Source organism: Equus asinus, chromosome 8 (genome assembly GCF_041296235.1).
Source record: "Equus asinus isolate D_3611 breed Donkey chromosome 8, EquAss-T2T_v2, whole genome shotgun sequence".
Classification (NCBI taxonomy): domain Eukaryota; kingdom Metazoa; phylum Chordata; class Mammalia; order Perissodactyla; family Equidae; genus Equus; species Equus asinus.
Genome location: NC_091797.1, coordinates 13,595,510 through 13,622,451, shown reverse-complemented (window position 1 = coordinate 13,622,451; position 26,942 = coordinate 13,595,510). Strand labels below are relative to the sequence as shown.

Below are 26,942 nucleotides of genomic sequence, written 5' to 3'. Positions count from 1 at the left end.
AGCACACATGGGATGATGAACAATGTTACTATGTGCCATTATCCAATTGGAAGTTACATCTGTTAGGAAGAGGGTTAATGAGTGGTACAGTTGCTCTGTCTTTACAACACAGAGCATCCTTGGCAACTGCGTAAGGCAGAGTGAGAAAAATGGTCTGGTGTGAGGCGTTGTGTCGGTCAGCTGGAGCACGTTTTGCAGTTCTGGTGAACAGATAGATATGAAGAAAAACGGGAAGAGAACTTGAACAGGTAAGTCACAAAAGGGAAAAAACATACAGTCAATAAACAGGAAAAGATGCTCAACCTCATTAGTAAACAGGACATGCAAATTTAAGCCATAATAAAATGCCATTTCACACCCATCAGATTAGCACAAATTTTACAATCTTGACAGTACCAAGTGGCAAGGATGCAGCACAACTCCCATACCCTGCCAGAGCGCAATTTGGCAATATCTGTGAAGTCGGAGATGAGCAGACCCTTTAACTTAACTTTAACTGCACCATCCCCGGAGAACCCCTCACACGGTGCAATACAATAGGTCCGACAATGTTTATTTCAGCACTCTAACAGCAAAACCCGTAAACAACTTACAAGTTCGTCCAGAAGAGAAGGGATAAATTATAGCCTAGTAGAAGTAATAAATTATAGTATTGTATAATTATATATTGTATATTTTATATAATATAATATTCTACATATGTACAATTGTTACATACGTAATGTAATTAATAAAATGAATGAAGTGGAGATCCAGGATTATATGCATATAAATTTTAAAACATGCAAAACATACTATGTATTTCATGTTTTTTTTTTTTTTTGCTTTTTCCCTCCCCAAATGCCCCCCAGTACACAGTTGTATATTTTAGTTCTGGGTCCTTCTAGTTGTGGCATGTGGGACACTGCCTTAGCATGGCCTGATGAGCAATGCCATGTCTGCACCCAGGATCCGAACTGGCAAAACCCTGGGCTGCCGAAGCGGAGTGTGCGAACTTAACCACTTGGCCACGGGGCTGGTCCCTCATGTATATTTTTTTAAATGCATGGAAATAATAAATGCTCAGATCAGGTGGGGGTTGGGGGAGGCGGGGGAGGAGGGAAGGTGAGGACTTCACGTGTACTGGCAGTCTGATGCCTTAACCTGCTGGTGGGTAAGTGGGTGTTGATGTATTACTTCCTTCTTTTTTGTATTCCTTACAATAAATGAACACATAATGGATAAAGGCAGGGAGAAGTGAGGCCCAGAAGTTTCCTTGGCAATGTGGAAGGGGATGCAGCTCCCAGCAGGGGCTCCCTGTATGAGGGAAAAAAACGATGTGGGAAACTGGTCTGCTGGCAATGGGCTTAGTCAGCCTGAAGGCTTCCGAAATTCATTCATCTCTTCAAAAAAAGTGGGGAGGGACTTCCAAACCGTCCACCTTCCAACCAGAAGGGGTTCTGATGCCCTGGGCTAAGGCTGTGTCATCAGACACAGGGGACGAGTTGGAGCAAGGCAGCTAGAGCTGAGTCAGAAGGAGGTCGCCCACCACAGAGCAGGACCTCAGATGTCAGCCTTTGTAAGACCCCGTAAAGTTATTTCTGTTTTTCCCATGAGGCAGGGAAGACTCTGCTCTCCTCCCCAGCTACTCTCGAGAGCAGACCTCGCGGGAGCTGAGTCCCCAGGGCCTGCTGCTGAGAGAAGGAGAGGGGCACAGGCCTGGAAAAGAGGCCCAGGGTTTCCGCACCAGAAAGGCCCCCGTGGTTCCACAGCTTACACCCTCATCTCTCTGGACCCACCCTGCAGCATCCAGAGAATTCGCTTCTTGTGATTTAGGAGTTAAGAATCATTACTCACCTGAATTTATTTTGCTGATTACCGATACCGTTCCTGAAGATTTTCCAGACACACCAGAACTAGACCATGGATTAGATGGAATAAAATCCTTGCCTGGATTCGGGAGTATGCCATTTCTCATATTTATTCCTAATAGGGAAGAAATGATTTTAAGATGCAAAATACATATTTGGTCTTGCACGAGACTTCAGAGATGAAATTAATGCAGACCCAATTTGTCAAAACCTTCCTGCGGTTCAAGGATCTAAGCAAAAACTGACTGTGCTGATGTCATCTGATAGATGGCAGAGGAAAGATGCCGTCTTCGGGTTTAGCATGTTGTCTCACTGGTGAGCAGCCTGAGAGGTCTCTTCAACTTCTACCAACAGATCTGTCTGTCCCATGTCTTGACCCCCTCTGGCGCTGTCCTGGGCTTCAGGGCTCCTGGATGTTCCTCCTCTGCCTTTCTGTCACCTTTGCAAGTTCTTCTCCAACCCCCACCCCACCCCCCACATCTGCATCCCTCTGCTCTCCTCTTTCTGCCTTCTGTCCCCCGAGATCCCATCTTCTCACCTGACAAGGACCACCATCACTATCACAAACTGATGACTCTGGTCTGTACCAAGGATCCTCACCAACTCCCTCACGTCAAAGGCTGACTTGACCTCAACCTCAAGCCAAACCACTTTCCCTCTGGACCGCCCACTTTCCCACTTACGTCAGACATTGCAGCTATTTTTCAGAACTGAAGGACTGAATTCATCTTGTTCCTTCTCCTTCTTCCCCTAGAGCCAAAAAGGAACAACTCTCCAACTCCCTGCCTGCTCCCTTTTGCCTGTGGTCACTGTAACTGGAGTCTTTGTCCCTCACACCTGGATCACGGCTATACCTGTCATCTGGTCTCTCTCCTTCCAGGTCACCCCGGGAACTGTCAGGCCAGTCTTCTAAGACCACAGTGCCAACCCTGAAGAACCCTAGTCCCCACTGAAGGGTGAGGAATTAATGCATCAGCAGGCCAGCCCTTCCCGTTTTCATTCCTTCCCCTGGGACCCCAGCCCTAGTCTGACCACCACCCCCCTCAGCTGGACGACAACTACAGCTTGCTGGCCCCTCACCCACTCAGCACATAGAAGTAGATAAAACCAGGACACTCTCCAATTAACAGCCTTCAAGAGCTTCCATTGCTTACAAAATAAAGTCCAAATTTCTTACAGGACCCAAAAAGATGCCCCATACTATATATTACATTACCCTTACGATGCTCTGGCCACACTGGCCTCTTGGCCATTCCTCACAAGCCCTTTCCTGCCTCCGGGCTTCTGCACTGGCTGCTTCCTCTGCCTGCTGTGCTCTTCCCTCGGATCTCTGCACTGAGTTCCTTCCCATTCTTTGGGGCCCACCTGGGAGTCACCTGCTCAGAGAGGCCCTTCCTGACCATTCTATCTAAAGGAGTGCCTCCTCCCCAGTAGATCACCCTGAATGTCACTTATCACCATCTGCACTACCGTGTATCTGTTTGTTCAGGTCTGTCTCCCAGCACTAGAAAATACGCTGCATTAGAGTATCGTCTGCAGGGCTGCAGACTTTGTGATGTGAATAGAGCCCCCTGGGGTTGGGCAGCCCAGGGGCCCCGCTCGGCCATTTTGTTCTCCCTAATATTCCCGGTGCCCAGCACACAGTAGATACTCAAACGTATTTACTGATTGAATGCACTTGTGAATGAACGGTTGGCTAATGCTGTAAGCTTGGAATCCGGAGAATCTGGAGAGAGGCCATCCACACTATAGTGTTTACACTTAACCCTGTAGTACTGCCAGATGGTGAGACTAAGCTCCCCGCTGGTTTCCTGAGAGAACTGGCAGTTTCTCCTAAACCCGGTCAGGTGCAGGGGCCTCAGGCATGCTGCCCAGCTCTTTCCAGTTGCTCCCTCCCTGGAGGCTGGACCCAGTTTCCTCTACCCAATTTCTTATCTGAGCCAACTATATAAAACAAAAATGGGAGGCCCGGGCTTCAGCAAATATTTTTCTGATGTTCCCATCAGTTCCAAAGAGAAGCCCCAAGCACTTGCCTTCCCAAACAGACTCTCTGTGAGCACGTGATTGCGGGCACACGACTTCGTATCAATGGTCAAAGTAAAGGCAAGTGTTTACACTACCAGGCAGGTATCGCGAGTGCTTCAAGTAGAGCTGCTTGGCAGCAGATCGCAGGGTCGGCGTGTCTCGCCTCTGATACGAAGTCTGGGTAGGGGCACTGTTTCCCGTTCCCACGGGCTCAGAGGGCTTCAGGTCCAAAACACTCTCAAATCTGAAGGGAGAGAACGAGGCTCAGGTTAGCACGAGCCAGAAAGCATCATCAGGTAGGAAAGATCATCTCGCAAAGCCCAGATCCATCCATTTAGAGATAGGAGCCGCACACTTGCCTGCAGAGGGTCTCATCACTCTGTCTTTTCTTGTTTTTCAGGTCAATCCTGGTGAGGGAGGGACTGAAGTCCAAGTCATCCAGGTCGGCCCAATCATCAGAATCCTTTGTGGACCTGGAAACGAGACCCCACCGCCTCCTACTCTTTGGCTTGATCTCACCATTTTTGTGCTCCAGGCCAGTGAGGATTTTCTGAGTATACAAGGAGAGGGGGGAAAAAGCAACACTTGGCATTAATGGAGCTTCCCCACGAGTATGGCCCATTCTGAACTTTCTCGGTTACGAAAAGGAGGACCCTGGGGCACATGATTCCCCAATATGCACTGTTACCTGAAAGGGCAACGGTGGAAAACACATTCCCAGACCTGTCTCTCATCTGTCCTGCACAAACTACATCGGTTTACATCCAATGGGTATAAGACAAGGATTTTAAAAAAGAAATTTGAGGGGCCGGCTGGGTGGCATAGTGGTTAAGTTTGTGCACTCTGCTTTGGTGGCCCAGGGTTCGCAAGTTCAGATCCGGGGCACGGACCTAGCACCACTTGTCAAGCCATGCTGTGGCAGCAGCCCACATAAAACAGAAGAAGACTGGCACAGATGTTAGCTCAGCAACAATCTTCCTCAAGCAAAAAGAGGAAGATTGGCAACAGGTGTTAACTCAGGGACAATCTTCCTCACCAAAAAAACAGAAATTCGAGGTACTTCTTACAGACTAGGAAGATGGCTGGATTCTCATTCAGGCCTCAGCCTTGAAACAGTTACATGATTTATACTGTCACAAATAAGAGACACAAGAGACAGAAGAGAACACAGCTAAGATGTCAGGCATCCTGCTTCTTTACAGAAAACAATGCAAATAATGCCTTCCCTGCCCACTAGACCTTGACCCCTCTCTCTTGACCATAGAATTAACTACAAGAGGACATTTCTAAACACACAGTGCTTCTAAGTTGCAGGCCGGGGCAAAGCGATCGGTCTAGAGATGCCATCTGTGTGACCTCGTGCAGGATCTCACATCGTACTACTTGGGCCCAGCACTCAGGGAGTCAACGCTAGTTGACAGAAAAAGTATTACTTTGGCACAAAGGTGTTAGAAAATCAGACTCTTGAGACAGCGTCACAAAGCTATTGGTAACTAGATTCCCTTGTCAGATTATCATTTTATTGACGAACACTCATTGTTTCCTTTTGAACACCAGCCCAAGAGTAGAAGAAAGATCTGGGCTCAATTAACAGCATCACCTGAAGGCATTAATAGGACCAACAATCTACAAATATGCGTATGGCACTTTTATGATTTTCAAAACATCTTGACAAGATCATGACCTTGGATCCTCATGAACAGCCCTTCCTGGTGGGCCGGACAGGTATTAGAATTTTCCTTTTCAGATGAGGAAACTGAGTCCACCGGCGTTAATAATAACAATGACTGACATTTACCGAGTTCTAACTAGGCGCGAGGTACTGTTCTAAATTCTTTCCAGTATTAAGTCATTTTGTCTTCAAAAGAATTGCACCAGGTAGATGCTATTATTATCTCTACTTTACAGATGAGGAAACAAGGAGCAGAGAGGCCGGGGGACCAGCCCAGGGCCACCGAGCTGTGCAATAGCAGAGCTGAGATTTGAGCCCCTGGCAATGTGGCTGCTGCGTCCAGCTCTCCACCACACCACAGCTGCCGCCCATGCACGGCTCCGTTATGAACACGCAGAGCCCGAACTTGAATCTGGACCTTTAACTCTAAAAGTCATGGCTCTTTTTATAATTCCATGATATTGCAAAGATAAATTTATTATAATTGGATCTTCTATGCTGAAAAAGAAAATCTTTCTCACAATAAGTGGGGTCAGAAGAGCAACAGGCCAGACACAAGGCTCACGAGCAAATCTTTACTGCTTACTGCCTGAGGATTCTTGGTGTGCAGGGATGGGAAGAGCAACGGGCTTGGCTTGTCCTCCGGAAGATGGCTCGGGTGATCTGTCCTGGAAGCCTCGACTTTGTAGGGGTACAGGACGTGCTGAAGAGGCTGGCTGGCTTGATGTTGCCTGGAAGAAATCCGCGTGTGTGGCTTGTTTGGGGGCTGGGCCGGAGGGACGGGCTTCATGTAAGGAGGTGGGCCTGCCTTTTCCAGGACTTCCTTCTGTGGTTTTCCTGAATCCTGAAGGCTCTGTGTGGTGCTGCCCAAGGGGTGCCCAATCTGGAAGTAAGGATAGCGAAGCGCCTGGAATGACACATGAGGCTTCTTTAGTAGAAGAATCTGGCCAGGAGGGTTAACACCATTCAGGATCACTGGGCGCGATTTCACGTGACTAGTTTACTACAGTTCGTTAGCCCAAACCAACTATAAAACATCATCCTGGAGCTGTAACGCCCCTTGTGATTTTCCTTATCTAAAATATTGCAAAATAAATGTACTGGTTTCAACACTTAAAATTATTTGGATAAAGCAGTCAGTTACACTGCTGTTACTTTGGCCACTTCTGAAAAGTATTCAGGGTCAACACAGATCCTGGCTTCGAAACTTATTTGCTATGTGTTTTAAACATATTTCACCTTTCTAAGCTCATTTCTTTGTTCAACTGAAAGAAAAAAACATTATAAAAGTGAGAGAGCCAAACATAATGATCCAGGACTCTGAAGAATCAGACATAAAATAAGCAGATACATCCACTTTTGCCCCAGAAATGCCGAGAGAGTAATACATGATATAGTTAAGCCTTGCTATCAAGATAATCGAGTTTTCTGGATAGCCGAGGGATAAATATTAAAGTGCTGGAGTTTACAATTCTACCCGAAATATTCCCTGAATTCCCTAGTCGTTCTGAGCAGAAGTCGTTGAATATAACATAACCTTTCTTAATGACTCTGGGACAGCTATAAACATCTGTAATGATTATACGTAAGTGTGGACACAGAGGCAAATAATGTGGCTCCTCCTGTAGACGTCGCGGACCCTGACGTCTAACTTGAAAAGTCTCTCTGTAGACCTAGGCATTTTGCAAGTCTCAACTGATTTGGGGGCGTTTTTAGCTTTTCTGACACTATTCTTAAAAGTACACATTCCTCTCTTGGTTCCTTGTTACAGAATCTATTTCTTTTCACCTCTTGTGCGTGTCCTTTAAAAAAGTGGGTTCATGAGAAGGCTCCCTTCCTGCCCTGACATTTGTGAACTTCACCACCAGAAGTGCATTTCTGAGAGCTTTCCAATCCTCTTGAGCCATCCCCAGTCTTCTGGTACCAAATTATGGCTCATTCTTCTTTGGACCTTTGGAAAGCTGCTTTTCTACAGTTCCTTAACTCCTCCAACTGTCATCTCTCCAGCCTTCACAAATTTTACCATCACATCGGGACTGTCTTCAAATGTCTGTCACTTTCCCTTAGCCAATTATTATCTCCGATTAGAACTGGTCACCTTTTTGATCCTCTGAGCAATGTAATTGTCAATGAGATGAGCTGAGAAGGTGCCAGAAACAACTAATGCAAAAGGCAGCTGGCAGGAGGCACCAGCACACTGCTTTGGGGAGCACTGTATAATGTAAGTCAAAGTGGCCCGGGGGAGGCAGCTTAAGAAAACAGGAGGTATGGAGTCAGAGGACCTGCCACCCACGTGAATGAACTGCGCTGCTTTGCACTCTCTTTACTAGTCACTGGATAAGTGATTAAGGCAAATCACTTAAACTTGCTGAGATTCCGTTTCCTCATTTATGAAATGAAAACAATAACACTATCTCACGGAGTCTTCGTGGGGTTAAAATCACATAAAAACATACTAAAGCATTTGCAAACTGTAAAGTGCTATAAAATGCTAATTACAGTTATTATCCTAGCTCTCTCATCTGTCACTCTCTGTCATCTGTAAGATGAGTAAATTGGATTTAACAAGGTATTTTCAAATTGCCTTTCAACACCAGTACAGCCTTATAAACAAACTGCTTCATAATCTTAACTCAAAGAGAATGTTTCTGAAAACGTTCTCCAAAGGCAGGTAGATATATCTGTTTGTTTTCATTTCCACACAGGTGGTGATATAGCACATGAAGCATATGCCAATTTTCAAAGTGACTATATTGTGTAAATCTGAACTACTTTAACGATACACAGAGAGTTTCAAACTATTTTAAGTTCTTATACCTTTTATAGTTCACCATTAGTGGTAGTCAATATTATTTTTCACCCATAATACCAAATAAAATACTTCCTGTGAGACTTAAAGGAATTATTCAGAGTCAGAGATGAACTTCATAAGAAATGCATCAAGAGAAGAAAGTGGAAGAAAACCTGACTGGCGGTTGGCCGCTTCTTGGGGTCCCACTGGAGCATGTCTCTGAGGAGCTGAATTGCTTCACTGCTAGCGTTTGGAATCAGGGTCTTTAAGTTATTGGGCACACACTGGGGCCAGCGGAAGTTCATTGCACTTGAAAGTTGGTAGCCTTCAGGCCAGTCAGTCTGAAAGAAGGAAAAGGGAGAAAATCGTGCTCAGCCCATCACTGTGATAGGAGTTTATATGCTGGCACCTGTGCCCACAATGGAAAGGCAATCACGTCACTACCATGCCCGTATTGACTACGGTGGCACCATGAGTGATGAAACGTAGGAGGACACTAATGGAAAGACTACAAAGAACATGAAATCTGGGGAACAGTGGAGAAGACAATGGATTTGCCACCAACTTGTTTTACAACCTAAACACAAGATAGTTAATCTCTTGAGATTTGGGAGTTGAACAAAATTAGTATCTTCCCAATTGGGTTCCGTGAGACAGAGGTTTTAGAAACTGCTAATGAGATATTTTTTGGGGGAAAAAAATAAAACAAAACACCTTGCTCCCAGTCAAAGAAATTTGTGAGACCCTACATATTACTTTGTCACCAACTTCTTCTTCTTCTTCTTCTTCTTCTTCTTTATTTTTGGTGAGGAGGATTGGCCCTGAGCTAACATCTGTTGCCAATCTTGCTCTTTTCGCTTAAGGAAGATTGTCCCTGAGCTAAGAACTGTGCCAATCTTCCTCTATTTCGTTAAGTGGAATGCTGCCCCACCATGGCTTGATGAGTAGTGTGTAGGTCCGGACCTGGGATCTGAATACACAAACCCCAGGCCACCAAAGTGGAGTGTGTGAACTTAACCATCACACTACCAGGCCAGCCCCTACTTTGTCCCCATCTTGATTCAAAATACACATGCTGAGAAGTGCAGCAGTAAAGAAAGCTGTTCCACCCAGTCTCAGCTCTCCGCTTTCCATGCATGATGCCCACGGAACCCAAAAGCTGGAGTGAGTGAAAAATGATGAACAAATAGTCTTTAAGGTCCCTTCTGGTTCCAACATACCACTATTTTACAAGACATATTCTGATGTAATTGCTTTCTATGTTTTTAAAGTGAAGCAGCAGGTACATAGCTGACATCATTCATTCGCTTAGTTACAGAGTTCCTACTATATGCTTAGCGTGTTAGGGATCCAAAGACAATCCAGTATGAATCCCGCCCTTAACGACATTACTGTCCAAAAGAGAAAATAAGACATTTATTTAAAAACACAATAATACAGAATAAAAAATAACAAAGGTCACGAGAGAGAGAGACACACTTATCCAGAGAAGGGAGAGATTCCAGCAGAGAATTATGGAAATCTTCTTGAAGAAGTGGCATTAAAGATTCATTCAAATGATTTAAAAACATTTTGAGGGTCTGGTTTGTACCAGCAATGGTGCTAGGACCTGGAAATAAACACAAATAAACATAAGACAAATCCTTGCACCGAGTGAGTTTATGGTCCAAGAAACAGATATGTACACATATAATTATATTAATAACACAGATCACAGCTGAAGATGGAGAGGAGATTACAGGATGGGTGAGGAGAAAGATTCCCGAGGGGCCTCAGAAGGGAGCAGGATTTGGGCGTGTGAGGGACTGTCACTGCGGCACAGTGTGTATACGCAAAGCACAGAAGAAGGGACAGTTCAGGGCACACAGCCAGGAGGGGTGCAAGGACAAAGAGGAGGATTAAGGGTGCTGGGCGATGGGGAGTCAGCGAATATTTTAGGAGGGGAGGACGGTACCAGATCTGTTCTTTAGGACGATGGATCTGGCCACAGAGTGAAAGATAAGCTGGAGGGAAAAGACTTGAAGGCAGAAAGACTGAGAAGACACCTCCAGACACAGCAGGGCGATCAGGCCCAGTCTGCGATGGAGTCTGACGGCACCGGTGACAGACACCACACTGCGATATTCAACAGCATTTACGGGCCAGCTGCTTGGTCGGGGGGGAAGGGGAGTGAGGGGAAGAGAGAAGGTGAAACTGGAACTCAGCCTCAGGCTGGGGCTCCGGATTACCACAGGACCACAGAAACGGGCAATGAAAGAAGGAAGTGAGCTGCGGGGGAAACAAAAAGCAACCATGAGTCTGAGGTGATGAGGGTGGGGTCAGGAGAAAATCTCACAGATAGCTGTCAATATGTGACTGGAGTAATAAAGGCGAGGGTGGTGAGAGCTACAGTTGACAGTCAGGAGACTTGTGAATACATATAAGCGTTGTACCATGAGAACAGAGAAGCTCTCAAGGGAGGTGGGATGAGGTAGAGACAAAAGCAGAGGGGGCTGTGACAAATATGTCTTCCACTTAAGAGCAGAAGGAAGGAGTGAAGCGGCCATGTCTGTGAATGTGGGCAATGGAGGATTCCAGAAAGATTCCAGAATGGCAGGTGACCAGCATGCAGTGCGGCACAGGATGGAGAGGGAGCACGGGAAGCTGCCAGCTTCGGCCCACAGGCCTTGGTTCCGTGTCGTTACCTTTTTCGGTGTCCCCAACACCTGGCAAATTTTGAAGATGGTGTCAATTTCACTGGCGCCAGGAAAGAGTGGCCTGAGGGTGTACACTTCGGCCATGATGCAGCCCACGGCCCAGATGTCAATGGGGGAGCTGTAGTTGGTGGACCTCAGGAGCACTTCTGGAGCCCTATACCTGGAGGGACAAAGGTGAGCTGCTAGTTACTGCATCCACAGGTCAGGAGCAAAGCAAATATGTAAACCATTCTCACTGCGAGAGTTTACGTATTTCTATTTTCTGTCTAGCTCAGTGTGGTACGGGGACTCCTGAAGCCCTGGCAACTGCAGTGGCTGCTGCTGTAAAGCAGCGCTTCTCCACTTCAGGGTATTTCTATTGAGCGTTCCTCTACAGGACTCTTCTCTACAGCATCTTTGAGAAACACAGGGAGTGAGAGTTAGGAAAAGAGAGTGAGAGAGAAGGGGAAAATGGGGAGAGAGAGTACATAAAGCTTGTTGTCTGTAGGCAACTTCTTGGTCACGGCCAACTGTGTGAGTCAAATTCTTAGGGTCTGAAAGTTTTACCAACAGCAATTAGCTGTTTTTTTCAGCCAGGACTTTGGAGAATCTTGTACACAACTCTTTTAGGAAATGGTCTTCAGGAAAGTCTAAATGCCAAATATTATTTATATTATGGAAAAGCATAATGGACTTCCTTTTTTTTTTGGCAGGAAAAGATTTTCCTTGAGCTAACGTCTGTGGCCAATCTTCCTCCTTTTTTTTTCCCTCCCCAAAGCCCCAGTGTACCATTGTATATTCTAGCTGTAAGTCCTTCTAGCTCTTCTATGTGAGCCACCACCACAGCATGGCAACTGACAGACGAGTGGTGTGGTCCTGTGACCGGGAACCAAACCCAGGCCACCGAAGTGGAGAGCACCAAACTTTAACCACTAGGCCATCAGGGCCAGCTCTGGACTTCCTTTTAAAATTATTTACAACACCAACTTTTAAACCTTGTACAATGCCAACATACCGACAAGTACATGCTTTAAACTGCACTGTTCCTCTTAGTAAAAAGTTAATATTTGTAACATTAATATTGTCCTCAGTATAATGGTATCTTTTTAAAGAAGCACAATTAGATAACTTTGAGGAAAATGGTATTCACCATCTGGTGGATACATAGTCTGTGTACGGAGGTCTCGATCGGATTTCTCGGGCAAGTCCAAAGTCTGCAATTTTCACCAGCTCTGGTCCCATGCAGAGGAGGTTCTCAGGCTTTAAGTCCCGATGGAAGAAGCCTGTGGAGGCAGTGGAGAAGGAATCCGAATGCAAGCCTGCTTCTGCATTCCTCTTTGCAGCTGCATTGCTCTTTCCATAACAGCTATAATTTGAAAAGTAGTCTGGTATGACACTGAAGGCTCTATACATTCATCCCACTGATAAAGTAGAGTCCTTTGGACCTCTCAAAGGACTTCATTCATTTCCCCTTGATGAATTCAAAATGGAAAATCATTCAAAAGTTGATCTTCATATTTTTTTCCCAAGAGAGAAAACTTCTTTTAAAACATTAAAACTCAGTTATGGGCCGAGATGACTTTGCAAAAAGAAACTGTCGCTCAAGGAAAAAATATCATGCCTACCCTGCCCCAGTCAGCCAGAAAGAATTTGAAACTAAAACCATTTCAAAAGACAAGTCTTATGGGTACTGAGAGTTTATACCACAGCAGAAACACAACGACAAGTTTTTGTTTAAGAGACAAGGGATTTACGAATATGACCTACTTATATCTGAGATTCTGGTGTGTGTTGCAACAAACGTTTAGATGTTAAATACTTATTACTGTGCCTAATGAAGCACAGAGGAACATCTGCCGCTCACAGTGTGAAGCACAAAGATAACTCGTCAAATGGGAGGCCTGACTCAGCTACCGCAGAGCTGTGGGGGTGCACGCAGGAGTCAACACGCCAACCTTCTGGGTGCACTCAAACGCCCACTGACCAGCAATGTATGCCTCTGAAAACTTGAACCCTTCCACTTGTGGGGGGGATCACTGACACAGGCATCATTCCCCACGACTCTAGATCTCAGTGGGACACCAAAACTGTAAACGAACTCTGTTAATGCTGCTGCTGGTGATATTTGTTATCTGCTCTCATTACCAATGTTGTGAAAGTTGGATTTTAACCAGCACATTATGGGAGAAATTCACAGCCGTCACTGAAGATCTACACTATTCCTCGACAACTTCTTTGCTGATAACGCTCTAATCCACACCTCTGACGTGCCTTCTCCACTCTTTGCTAGAACTATGTCTCTCATAGGGTGGCAGCTGGATGTCACTGTCATCCCCACATCAACCTGTCCCAAGCCACTTTTCTCCTCTCCCAAATCATCTCTCCTTCTCAAACCTGTGAGAAGAGACACGGGTGCCTTGTAGTTATGTTGGATCCATCTTTCCCCAGACAGTCATGGAATGGTGTCACATTTTTCATCAAAATATCTCATATCTGCCCCTCTGCCCTTTCCCACTTCCCCCTCCCAAATCCTCACTCCCATTGTCTATCCCTGAACTGCCACTTTCCAGCAGGACTTTCTCACTCCAGCTTCTCTGGATTCTCACATATCCTGATAATTTAAACACTATCTTTGTCTTGTCAGTGTCCCATACACACACACACACACACAAATTTCCATGGCTCCTTTTTAAATTATTTAACAAGCCTGAACTCCTTTCAGTCTACTTGAAGAGAGAAAATTATTTTCCAATACTTACCATCAATATGTGTAAAGTATGTTCTAATCAGTTAAAATTCCTCATTTTCTTTAGGTTCATTGTATTTATTCCCAATAACAATGTTGTACTCTTGTTCCTTTTCGTCTATATCTACTCTAATCTTTGTTATCTTCCAAGACCTGTTTTGAGTTTCCCTTCCTGCATGAAGACATCCTAAGATGCTAGCCTTCTTCCTTCCTTTCTTTCCTCCTTCCTGCCTGCCCTCCTTCCTTCTACCAATAAATATTCACTGAGGGCCCATTCCACGCCAGGCACTGGGTTAGGCTCTGTGGATTCAGAAGCAACCCAAACGGGCATAGGTCTGGCCTGGTGGACCTAACACGTCCTCTGAACTGAACAGAGCCCTGTCATTGACAGGTATGCTAACCATCTCTCACTAATTAGATGGAGCACTTTGAATGCAGATGCCACATTCATATTTCTTCTGAACGCCTAGCACAGTGGCAGGAGCATGGTGGCCTCATAACATATTCTTGGTGATTGAACAAAGGACTTGAATAGGTTTGTAGAGAACATGAAGGTGATAAATCTACCTGGGCCAAGGAGGCAGGGGCAACAGAGAGCAGACTAGGGCTATTGGGAGGGTAGGAGGAAGGAAGCCTCACAAGACAGCAACTGAGAACTGAGAAAGACGAGCAACGACCCTGAAGCAGTGTGGGAGACACTGAGGGCTCAGTGCGGGAAGTCCTCTTCACAGAGGGAGTCCCAGCAGCACTAAATCTACTGGTCAAGGGTATTTTCCAAAAACTGTGTCTGCTCTAGAGGAACAGGAGGGTGGCTGTGACGTGGTCATATGTGAAAATGCACTAGATGTCGTGTATGGTGGAAAGCAAGAGTTTTAATAAAAGGACACTCCTTTCTGTCCATCATTCTGAAGACACCAGGGCTTGCTACTGGATGAGGTTCTAAATGAAGAATATTATGGCAAAATGATGGGTCTGCAAGGTGAACGGCTGGCTAAGGTGGACAAAGTGAAGATAACTACAGAACCTAGAAGCCCGCACACATAGAAGGTACAGACATGATCACATACATTCAAGAGGGCCACAGTGAGAAGGGAAGTCCTTCCTCCCCACCAACACGCTGCTTCTATTTTCCATAAACTGAGGGATTGAGAAGATTAAACGAGTCAGACCTGGGTTAGACCAGAGACAGGCACAGCAAGTTTTCTATTTGTACAGCATATGTATATGTAGCTATGTGTCTGTATGTGTACGTAAATGTATGAGTGTTTGTGTGTACATGTGGGTGTGGGAAGAAAAAATATGTATATATTCCATTGATCATTCTTTACCCTGCCACTGTACCAATATATACCTAATGGTCTTCCTCATACCAGTTCCTTAAGTATCCTAACCAAATTCACAGTAAATTAAATTATAGTAAATTATATATTTACTCTATTATTTACTAAATTATAAACTATAGTAAGAACCAAACTTGAGGTTGTCAATTCAACAAATTCAAACAGTAATTCAGTATTAGTCAAGAATGGCCTTTAAAATGAAAGAAAAGAATGTCTGATGGGGACAAGTTTGGATGGCTTATCATCATCCTAATTAAATAGAGATTATCGACGCCCACCAGAGTGGGCAATGTCTGTTCTAAGACTTGGCATTACTGCGTCATCATGTTTGGACGCTCTGTTCTTCAGAACACCGTCCAGCTCCCAGAAAGCCTGACTGTATGTGCCATCTAGGAATTGACTTAAGAATGTGTAAATACACAAGCAGTTATTAGAGAGTGTTGTATCTTCAGGGCATCCAGGATGACTCCTGTGGCCCCTGAGAATATATGAACTGTGAGACCGTGGTCTCTCTTCCTAAAAGCTCAGGGCATTAAAAACGTCCCAGTGATAAAGGAATGGCAGCCATCATTTTCTTACTGAACAGATGGGAAAAGCGAGGAGAGGGCTGAGTTATTCACAATCCTACCGAGAGATGCATCTGAGCTGTTGTACTACGGACCTGTCCTCTGTCCCTCTCAATCCATATGACTAAATCTTGATTTGTGGTTCTGGTCCTCTCAAGTCCAGACTAATGCTGTTTCTCCTCTTAGACTTCCTTTTTCTCCTCTAGTTGGGCCAAATTATTATTTCTAAATGTATGTAGTATTTCTCTTATAATGAATCAATCATTTGTCCTCCAGCCCCCAAACCCCATTGCAACTACCTCTGCCACCATCTACAACACCTGCCTCAACAAACCTGCATCCTCCTCCATTCAGGTCATCCTAACAGATCAGATACAAGTATCCGTCTTGTGCTCCAGACCTTGTACCTTGCTTCCACTGGGTCATGCTCCCATAAACAGCAATCACCTCCTCCCGTCGGTCAAGCTTTATTCTTTCCTTAGCTGCTAACTTGTCTGTAATCCTACTTCCACAGAGAACAAGTGCTCTAATGAAATGAGGAGAATGAAGATTCTGGTTCCTCATGGATCCCTGTAGGCGGCTTTCCTTTCTATGGATCATACTTCAGGCCCAAAATAAACTACCAGAGGGAAAATGGCTAGGGAAAAAAATTAATTGCAAACAGACTCTTAAAAATGAGTAATGCAAACTGTATTTGTCACTCGACATATGTTGTCTGTTAGACTGTACTCGAGTATAAGCCTTTATAACCAGGAAGCATGCATGAATATGCCTGTAGGACACCCAGCCGTCTGTCCTTCTCATTACTGAATAATAGCAACAGCTATTATTAGTCTTATACCCATGAGTTCTTGGTAATTAAAAGTATAAGACCGTCTTGTCATGCACATCGACTTTTCATCCCTATTTAACAACACATTACTGTTTCTATATGAGAGGCAAGACTGCATTGTGGTCAAGTGTGCAGACCAATCAAGTGACCCAGTTTCAAACCCCAGTTCTGTTCACTGACTGGTAAATTACTTAACCTCTCTGTGCCTCCCTTTCCTCATCCGCAAAATGGAGATAAAACAGCATCTACCTCGTGGTGTTGTTTTGCAGGATTCAATATTTGTTAATATTTGTAAAGTGTTTAGAGCAGTGCCTGGCGTCGGCACCTTGCAAGAGCTTGTCATTATTAGCAACACGAATCCTCTCATTTCATCTTCCCCACAACCTGGTAAAGGGGGCAGGCAGACACGGCTCCATTCTGTGCAGATAAGAATTCAGACTCACGAGGCTAGTGATGTGCTCCACCACCTGTGCAGAGGACGTGCTAAGCTCTGCTCCGATTCCTGGCTGGGTTCGAGCTCTGCTGTGTGCACCCGGGCTTCTAACAATGAGCCCGTTTCTTCCTCTGGGCTTCCGATTCACAATGGAAACCCTCACAGCTGGGTCATTCAGAGATCATGCAACAGCAAAGTACCGTTGATAAGAATCTTCCTGTTCAAAACTGTTTGGCTTTCAGAATACAGGAACAGACTTTCAATTTAATTTCAGGGTACCCCAGCCAGTCAAATAACAGAGGGATTTTCTCTTTCATCCAGGCAGAAAATGTGTTGTGCTTACTTCTCATTAACAACCCTGGGGCAAGGAAAACATCAAGCCACAAAGAAGGCTTTCTTCCCTCCACCACATTCTGTTAATGATGAACCTGATATGAATATATAGAAATAACCACAGAATACTTAAACTTGAATTTATGTAGCCACTATGAATTTATGTAGCATACCTTCCTGCTATGGAAGTCGTAATTCTACAAACATTACTGAATTTTAACCTACCATGTTTTCATCACGAAGGCCATGAGGACAGCAACACACAGAAAGGCCAAAGGCTGACTCAAGGTCATGCAGAGCAAGACAGCGGGGAAGCAAAGAAGCAGAGAACCACCTCTGGGGCCAAAGCATTGTCCTCCAAGCCACTGACGGCATTTCTCGTTACCTGCACCGCTAAGCACGACCTGGATGTTGGCAAGGGCAGGTCAAGGATGAAACACGGTTTGTATTAATTGTTTAATTCCTGCAAAGTACATATGCTTTGGCATGGCTCAATCAGCACCAACTGGAGCCGTATTTTCATTCCCTGTGGGGGAAAGTACTCAGTGACACGAACTACGGCCATGGCAACTAGCTCCAGCGCTCTTCTCCCCTCTCAAAGGAGTCTGCTCCCCGGGGACAAAAAGCACCTCCTCACAGTGACAGCCAGCTAACAGGAAGAGCCTGAAATGCACAAGACACATCTGGGAAGTGCTTTAGCTTTCTTCCATTACTGGAGGAAAGGAACGTATGGAGCCGCATGTGCACTTAACCAAGGTCAAGCCTATGAAAACCATTAAAAAGTTTCCAAAAATCATTTATCAATGAAAATGAGATAGGACCTGCAAAATTAATATCCATCACACCTCATTATTATCGCTCTTTTCTTCAGCTCTTATTCTCCGTGCTCTTTGAGAACAGACAGGTTTTTCCAGCAAAGAGTGACAAATGGGCACAGAAAACCTGAGCTAAGTTCCACTTTACCACTTTACTGTAGTGGGGCCTTTGGCAGGTCTCTAAACCTCTCTGAACCCTAGTTTCCTCTTTGAAAGGAACAGATACCATCTGTCCTTTCTACCTGAGAAGTTGGCAAGGAAAGAAATAAAGTGACAGATGAAACCTTATGAAGCTCAAACTAGAACTGGGCACTTAACAGCTGGGAAAAGCGTCAAGAAGAATCTCTGGCAATAGCAATGGTGCTGGGGTTATAAAAGCAAAGAGGGTCTGAGCTTCTCCACATACTGAGCCTTCCCTTGCAGTGTTTCCACACACAATCCGAGTGTGTAAGGCGTGTGAGGGAAACAGACAGTGCAGAGTTCCGAAGAGCTGTTCTGACACAACAATATACGGATACTAAATTATTAGATACAAACAGGTATTGTGTGTATGCACACACATGTGCATTTGTGGGTGTGGGTGTGTGCCTGTGTGTGGGGGGAGGAGTGCATGTGTAGGTATGCGGGCATGTGGGTTTGTGTACACGCAGGTGTGTGCATGTATGCACATGCATGTGTATTCATATACCAGGATTAGGGAGAGACCTGGATAAAAGGCCACAAGTTCTTTCTGGCAACAAATATCTGAGTTTCATGAAAAGCCACAAAAAGGAAAAGAAGAGAATGCTAAAGAACACTAACTTTCTCACAGGTCCACCGCTCACTTTCCAGTACTGAGAGAGCTCCATTAACTGAGACGCGAACACTGGTCCCCATCTGAAAACCTTCTGGTTGACCCTTCTCGGTTGAGAATCCCTTTGATTTCTCATCATTTCTTTTTCCTGGGCTCTTAAATCTAGTACATGATCCTTCTCTTCCTGTTTGTCCCTAAGACACCGGGAGTTTTCGGTGTTTTGCAAACTCATGCCATCCCTTGTGAATTCTCGTGAATACAAGCTAAAGTGCTGGTTGTCTCCATGTCAGTGGAATCAGAGATAACTTTGACTAAAATCTTTTTACTGGAATTGGTTCACAAATGACTCAGTCTTGCATATTACTTGCTGCTTATGCAGCACATGCCTGAGGCTGCCACGGACCTGCACAGAGAGCCCTTGTCGGTCTGTTAGTTGCGTTTCATTTAGTCTACCTGTGAGGGGCTGCTCAGGAGTTAAAGGGCAGGCTGGGAATGGCCCCAGGTGTACTGTGCCACCAACTGTGGCACAATGTCTTTTCTACTCACTGCCAATTTGTGTCCAATCTGAACTGACTGTATTATCAAAGGGCTTCCACTCAGTTTCCTTATTGGATAACGAACTCATTCATTGGTGCAATGTTTGCAATGGCCATGATACCCTTAGACTAGGGATGAAAGGATTTCTGCCTGTGCAAGATCAGCCACTTTGCCCATTTGTCTGTGTGTTAAAGTGGCCTCAAATGACCTCCTGAGGGCACCCCTGGCTCCACAGGTGGACACGTCCATCCCGTGGCTGTGTGTTCACAAGGAGGTAGGATCCAACCCTAGCTGCGTCTGCATCCCATTAGCAACAAAGACTAGTAATGCCCAAGATAACTGCTAGAAAATATAACCTCAAATTCATTGTTACTCAATATCTTTCAAAAGCTCAGCTAAGGAGAACGATACTGATGGAGGATTTCCTGAAGGGCACATGGTCATCCTCTGGATTGTCTAAATCTCTCCTTGGACCAACCAAATAAATCACCCCTAGAGTGAATCACACTGGGCCCCAGTAGAACTGTTTTCTCTGATCAGGCGATGTAACTGGCCTACAGTGAGCGACACGACGCGGAACTGCCCTGTGTAACCTGTTACTGTGTTTACCGTGCAGTCCTGTTATATACTGTCCCCTCTACAAGGATCCAGGAAAGAAACCTCTCTGGTCTCAGCAGCAGGAAGAGCTGTGCTTCGTTTGGGCAGCTGGTCTGTTTTTACCTCGGGGAAACTATGCAGGTTGTAAGTGCTCAGGTTTCACGTTTTGCACTGTCTGACACAAGCTCAGAATCACGTCTCTGCCTGGTTCTTCCACTTAAATAAAACTTGCCGATGTGCCCTTTACGGATGGACCTCACCCCTGGCTATATCCATGCCTTGTTTGGCTTTGCCTTTTTCTTTGCTTATTTTCAATTTATTTTATTTTCCTGTGTTGCATAAATATTGTTAGATCATTTTTGAACCCTTTTGAACAAACTGAAATATAAATACATTAGGAAAATGAGAAGTCACAGCAAAGCAGCGTCACTTAGTGGGTTAAACATAATATGTGAAACTTCTCTGAATTCTAATCTTAGGTTTCTCATTAATACACCAGTTAAGGGTCAGGAGTCATTCTTAGATCCATAACTAACAAGCTTAATGTTAAAGCCTAAAGAGGAAGAAGACGCAGATATGATAAACAACGAGGGAAATTCAGAAATCAAGTTACAGAGGATAACATATTCCTAAATTCACTGTCAGCCTCTCTTCAACCTTTTCTGGGAGTCAATTACAAAAGATGCTTCCCACATCTACCTGATGGCACCTGTCACTGCTATTGAAAAGCATAAACTCCACATCACTTACCATGTTTGTGAATGAATGCAAGTCCTTGCAATATCTGATACATGATATTCCTTATAGCAGACTCAGGAAACAACTTATTTCTGCATGGGGCAGAGGAAAAAAAAGTTATAAATCTAGATTTACATATGAAAATGAATTCCATTTTCACGTGCTTTTGATTTATATAGTAAGAATTTAAGAAAACATTTGCTTTCCTGCTAATTTAACTAGATCCTTTGATAATAAAGACCAAAGAAAAACAACCATTTATCCGTACAAGAGAGCTTACCTTATAAATACCAAATATATTCAGTTATGATACAAAGAAGAAAAGATTAAACACTTTATAACAAAACAAAAAAGAATAAATTCCATCCACTATATTATATAAAAATCTCCTCTCTCCATAATATAAACTAGAACTTCAAAAAGTTTCACCGGGGAAAATTTGAGGTCTTCCAGAGGAGGGACCTTGGAGATGCAACCAACGGACAGTGACATTTCCTGTTGGATGGGCAAACCACACAGCTTCACAGCTGTTACTGACAATGAAGATGATAATTGCTCACTAAAATCACCTAGAGGGATGCTGTGAATGGCATTCGTCCGCCACCAAGAAAAGGTGCCCAAGAGGTTCCACACGGCTCACTTTTAAAGTTCAAAATGGCCACAGCAGGTTAAGTTTTTTATCAGTCTCTTCTTCCCAGCATGCAGACCCCTGAGCAAGGTAGCAAGAAATGAACTGAAATAAACCCAGAAATTTTCAATGGCGGTCTCAAAATGAATGAAGCTGTTACACCCCTGACTTGGAGTTGCTCTTCCCATACGTTCTCATGGGAACGGAGAGCTGCAGAGTATCTGTCAAATCTCTGAGCTCGTTTGGAAGAATAACCCATTAAAACATGAAAAAGGGTGCATTGAAAGTAGCTTCTATGAAGCTATTACAAGCCTGCAAAGTAGGAAGGCGGGTTGGCCCCTCATCTTATGGGCAGCTTTCAACAGTGGAGCCTACCCAAAAGCAGAGAGGAAACGCAGCCACACTGCAACATTTATTTCTAAGATCATGATGACCAAACTGTACCTTTCTTTAATGAGCTGGTAAAGATTCTCCTTCATGTACTCAAAGATAAAATAAAGATGATCATTTTCCCTGATAACTTCTTTTAATTTTACTACATTGGCATGGTTGAGCTTCTTTAAGGACTGGAAGGAGAGAAAGAAAAACACAAAAAATTAGAGAAAAATCTGTTGTTGAAAAAGAAAAGTAATACCATGTATACTTAGAACACCTAATTTTAGAACCAGAGAAATGCCACAATTCCAATTTTAGCGACAATTTAATAAACAGTATTTCTCTGAAGTCAATAGTAACTTTACACAGAAAAATGTATTCGACGAACTGACTAGAAGGTACGTACAAGACGGTAACTGTATTTCTGGCTGCCCCCAGCACCAGGCAGGGGGCCAGAGCGATTCTAGGTGGCCTCCCTCCAGATGATGGAATTCACACCATGAAAGGGGCCAGAGGCGAATCGATTGGATGCTGAGGCTTTGAATGTTCTAGTATCGGAGAAGGGAGCTGCTTTGGGCTGAGATCCCCAGCCAACAGTCTGCAGACACTTTGAACAAGAACTTATTCAAACAGACAGACACGGACGGCCTGATTCTCTCAACTTTTGTCTGACTCTTGTGTGTCCATGAGATGCACAGCACTCCTCACAACATAAGTTTTAAAAGAGAAGGAGAAGAAGGAAGGGAAAAGGAGGCGAAATCTCATTGGAAGGAGCCTGAAGTGAGATGGGAGAAATACCTCTGCTTCCAAGAATAGCAAAGGCAAAAAAGGCAGGCATGGGATGGGGAACAAGAGGGTGGCTCAGAACATGGGGCATGAATGTGATGATTCATTCCTGTGCAAATGCAATTTCCGTTTTCCTGGAACTTATACGTGAGTACGGCCATCTGCAAGCTATTTTCTGTTTGCATCATTAGTTCTGCTGATGGTGAACAAACACATTTTTGTGTTAGTGAGCAGCAATCTTGTTCACGTACGACAGCCAGAGACACCCAACTACTGGTCCACTCCCCAGAGAATCAGAATCTGACAGACTGTCTCCATGAAGGGTGCCTCAAAGGGTCATTTTGGCCAGTGGGATGAACCCTTTAATGCAGAAAGCCTTTTCCTCACAGAGAAGAGAGTCCAATAATAATAAGTTGTAAAGCCCTCTTTATCTTTGAATTTCCTTAAAAAGCACATCTCCTTTATAAAACCAACAAACACAATGTCTGAAGATGACAATGTTAACATGAATATCCAAATCTGGAAGGACACTCAGTAATAAGTTACCCGAGGGATCGAAGCCTGGGAATGTGTAATGTGATCAAGTTACTTCAAGCAGCTGGGAAGAGAGAAGAAACAGGGTCAGTGAAGGAGAACAAAATAAGACCCTTGTGGAGCCTCTTTCCCAAAGACAAGCTGCTGCTAAGAAACTTCTCTGGCAGGAAATCCTCAGCTGTTTCGGCCAACTGGCCAGATCCTTCTAGAATGACCCAACCAGGCTGATAATTTCTTTTAGTTGGGTTGGATTCCTGGTTCTCCATGAGTAACAAACAAATATCACTTAGCTTGTAAGTATTCATTGGACTCTCACGGACTGCAGCCATCTTTTCTGCTTAAAATGCATCATAAGCAATGGCAGAGACATCCAGTAGATGAGCAGCAGAATGAACGGGGCAAATTCATTCAGAGGAAAATGAAGTAGGTTTCAAAGCTTTTTTTTTAAGATTTTATTTTTCCTCTTTCTCCCCAAAGCCCCCCAGTACATAGTTGTATATTTTTAGTTGTGGGTCCTTCTAGTTGTGGCCTGTGGGACACCACCTCAGCATGGCTTGATGAGCAGTGCCATGTCATCACCCAGGATTCAAACTGGTGAAACCCTAGGCCGCCCAAGCGGAGCACATGAACATAACCACTTGGCCACGGGGCTGGCCCCTCAAAGCTTTTCCAGAAGAGAATACTAGGCAAGGAGTAGGGTGCCATTGCTCTCAGCCTGAAGAGTGTTTTGAACATGACTTACTAACCCAAGTCTAAGAGGGGCTCAGCTCTTGCTTCAAAGTGAGGCTCATGGGCAAGTTAAAGTCTATATTAGTTTAATATAAAAAGAATTGATTTTGTGTGGGGGACTTCATGTGACTCATTTTACAGAGATACACATCTAGAAAGAAGGTATCTAATTTTGGCTCAGGAAAGGTTTCCAAGGAGAAGTAGAGGCAGGACATTTGGATCAGAGCAGAGCAGCAGAAGCAGCAAATTAAACCTGGGTCAGCAGTCCAAATGGGGACTGTTTATCCCCATGCATGAAGGTTCTTAACTATTAGCAAAACTACAACATCCTGGGCCCCAAGGATACCGCGGGACATAAGACACGATGCCTGCCCATAAGAGGCAAACAACCTACTTGGGAAGAGAGGACATGAATGAATATATAATATGTGCAACAGAATAACGACGATCCTATTATGTGTTAAAGGAATGAGAGAGACAAGGAACATCAGAGATGTCTCAAGGAGGAGGAAGAGGCAAACTGAGCAGCCAGTGAGAGTTTCACCTGAAATGTGACTTGAAGGCAGAGTGACACCTAGACCAGCTCAGGGGAGGGAGAGGGTGTGTCAGGAGGGAAGCCCTCCACAGGCATGGGTGTGGGAGTGGACCGGCACACTCTGTGTCTGAGGGATGAGAATCACCCACAGGAAGCTCATATGGAAGACTTGAACTGGAGAAGCAGACAGGGAGGACACTGTTTGGACACCAGGTGTCTACCCACCAAAGCCTTCTGACCAACCCAGGTCTGAAACCAAACAAACTACTGAATCTCTGGGCCTCAGCTGTTCACATCAGCAAACTCAAGATACTAACCCTTTCCCCATCAGGTAGTTGTGGGGATGAAAGCAGATAGTGCATGTGAAGCATCTTAGATGCTGCCTGGCCCATAATGCTTCCCAACGAATGGCAGACAGCGTGTGAACAGCTGAGTGTTATGGAGGTCACCTATCATCTGGCAGCAGCACACAGGATGTGTGAGATGGGTAGGAAGTGGAGTCACACATGCCACCTGCAATGAGTGTGGTTCCTGGGTGAATGATAATTCACAGAAGGGGGAAAAAACATGAGCATTGGGGGAGACAGACATTCTAGAAAATTCAGGCACTGATGTCCACTAAGCAGTTGGATATATGGGCCTGAAGCAGGGGTCAGCAAACTTTTCTGTAAAGGGACAGAGAGTAAATATTTCAGTGTTTCGAGGCCATATGGTCCCTGCCGCAACTACTCAACTTTGCCTTTGTAGCGTGAAATCAGCCACGGACAATATGTAAACACATAGGCGTGGCTGTGTTTCAATAACCTTTTTTTTTTTTGCAAAAACAGTCAGCAAGCTGTGTGTTGACCCCTGGTCTAATGCATAAGAAAGAAAAAAGATCCGATGTGACTGCTGAAGGAAGGGGGATGAATGGAATCACTCAGGAGGAGAAGTCAGAGCAAAGAAAAAAATTGCTAAGAACAGAATGCAAGAAATCATCAATATTCAAGAGGTGAACTATAGGACAATTGGTGAAAGACAAGAAAAAGATAGGACAGCTGGGCAAAAGCAGAGTCGCACAGCCCTGGGAGAGGAGAGGAAGAAGTGGTCAACAGCACCCAACAGTGTAGGCAAGAAAGTGCCTGAGAAAATGATCCAGGACTCGGCAACTGGTGGCTTGTAGGAGAGCAGCTTCAGCAGAGCTGCAGAGGCAGATGCCTGATGCAAACCAGTGGAAAGTCAGGAGTACGTGGGGAAGTGATGGCGAAGGGAGAAGTTTGGAAGGTAAGGTATGGAAAGGGAAGGTTGGAAGCTCAAGAGGAGAGAGGGCGGAGGCTTCCCTAGCTGAGAGGGAATGGTGAGCACATTTATAGACTGCAGAGAAGGAGCCAGTGGAAAGGAAGAATTTAAAGAAATGGGAAGGTTCACAATAGCCCAAAGGTGGGAGCAACCCATGTGTCCACTTGATGGATGAATGGATAAACAAAATGTGGTCTATGCCTACAATGCAATATTATTCAGCCTTAAAAAGGAAAGAAATTCCGACACACACTACAACATGGATGAACCTTGAGGCCTTAAGCTAAGGGAAGTAAGCCAGTCACAAAAGGACAAATACTGTATGATTCCACTTATATGAGGTACCTAGAGTAGTCAATTTCATAGGGACAGAAAACAGAATAGTGGTTGCCAGGGGCTGGGGGAAGGGGGCATGGGGAGTTATAGTTTAACAGGTACCGAATTTCAGTTTTGCAAGATGAAAATAGTTCATCTCTCTTCATGAATGGTGGTGATGGTTGTATGACATTATGAACGTACTTAATACCACTGAACTGTAGGCTAAAAAATGGTAAATTTTGTTACGTGTATTTCATCACAATTTGAAAGAAAAAGGACAGTAGTTTGAAACTAATTAAATCTGAATAAATCTTTGGTTTAGTTAAGAGTAGTACCAATGTTAAAAAATAAGTATATTCACTAACATAACAGCGTAGCAATCCTCTTTCAGTTATTAGCTGCATAATGTTATCATTTTCCCCTTTTTTCAGCATCAGCGGAACCGTTCAAACAGAATGACTCCATCAACTATAACTCTAAGCATGTATGAAGCGATTTTATCAACCAAACGTAAATCGGTCCCTGGTGTATTCATAAATACCTTCACCTCCCGAAGGTTCATGCATTCCTCCCAGGAATAAAACTTTCTTTTCATTCTAAAAGAGAAGAAAGAAACAAATAGCATGCTTATTCCCAGCAACAGGCTAAACTTGATTTTTCAAAAATGTTTTCGTTCTGAACCTAATGAACAGTATTTAAGGTCGGTCTTGCTTTCTACCAAATATTAGACTGTGCAAAACAAGATTTTAAAACTTGGCAGTGCAATCAATCCTACGTCACAAAATTTCCCGGCAGAGGGGGTGCAGTGCAAAAGGCCTGGTCTGCTGTCTTGCTCTGTCACTAATCTGCCCTGGAGGGAAATCCCTCAGGCTTATTTTATCTAGACCAGAGCTGCCCAACAGAACTTTTCACATTGATGGAAAGGTTCTGTGCTGTCCATTATGGCAGCCACGAGACACATGTGGCTACTGAGCACTTGAAATGCGGCTGGTGCAACATGGGAACTGAATTTCTAA

At 44.4% G+C, this 26,942-nt stretch overlaps 1 protein-coding gene across 6 annotated transcripts in view; it reads right to left on the bottom strand.

The window, feature by feature from the left end:
- Nucleotides 1-26,942, bottom strand: part of CILK1 (ciliogenesis associated kinase 1) — a 35,472-nt gene that overhangs the window by 5,449 nt on the left and 3,081 nt on the right. For 2 of the 6 annotated variants that reach the window (XM_014863876.3, XM_070514739.1), the window contains exons 2-11: nt 26,468-26,522; nt 21,816-21,937; nt 20,756-20,835; nt 12,164-12,296; nt 11,023-11,194; nt 8,512-8,679; nt 6,134-6,454; nt 4,235-4,425; nt 3,971-4,119; nt 1,837-1,965 (exon numbers count right to left, since the gene is read on the bottom strand). In XM_014863876.3, the coding sequence (XP_014719362.1) occupies nt 1,837-1,965; nt 3,971-4,119; nt 4,235-4,425; nt 6,134-6,454; nt 8,512-8,679; nt 11,023-11,194; nt 12,164-12,296; nt 20,756-20,835; nt 21,816-21,937; nt 26,468-26,522 (1,520 nt within the window). Of the gene's footprint in view, nt 1-334; nt 628-1,836; nt 1,966-3,970; nt 4,120-4,234; nt 4,426-6,133; nt 6,455-8,511; nt 8,680-11,022; nt 11,195-12,163; nt 12,380-20,755; nt 20,836-21,815; nt 21,938-26,467; nt 26,523-26,942 lie in introns of those variants that run through there. The other 4 variants (XR_011504944.1, XM_070514741.1, XM_070514740.1 and 1 more) reach the window with 4 other exon arrangements.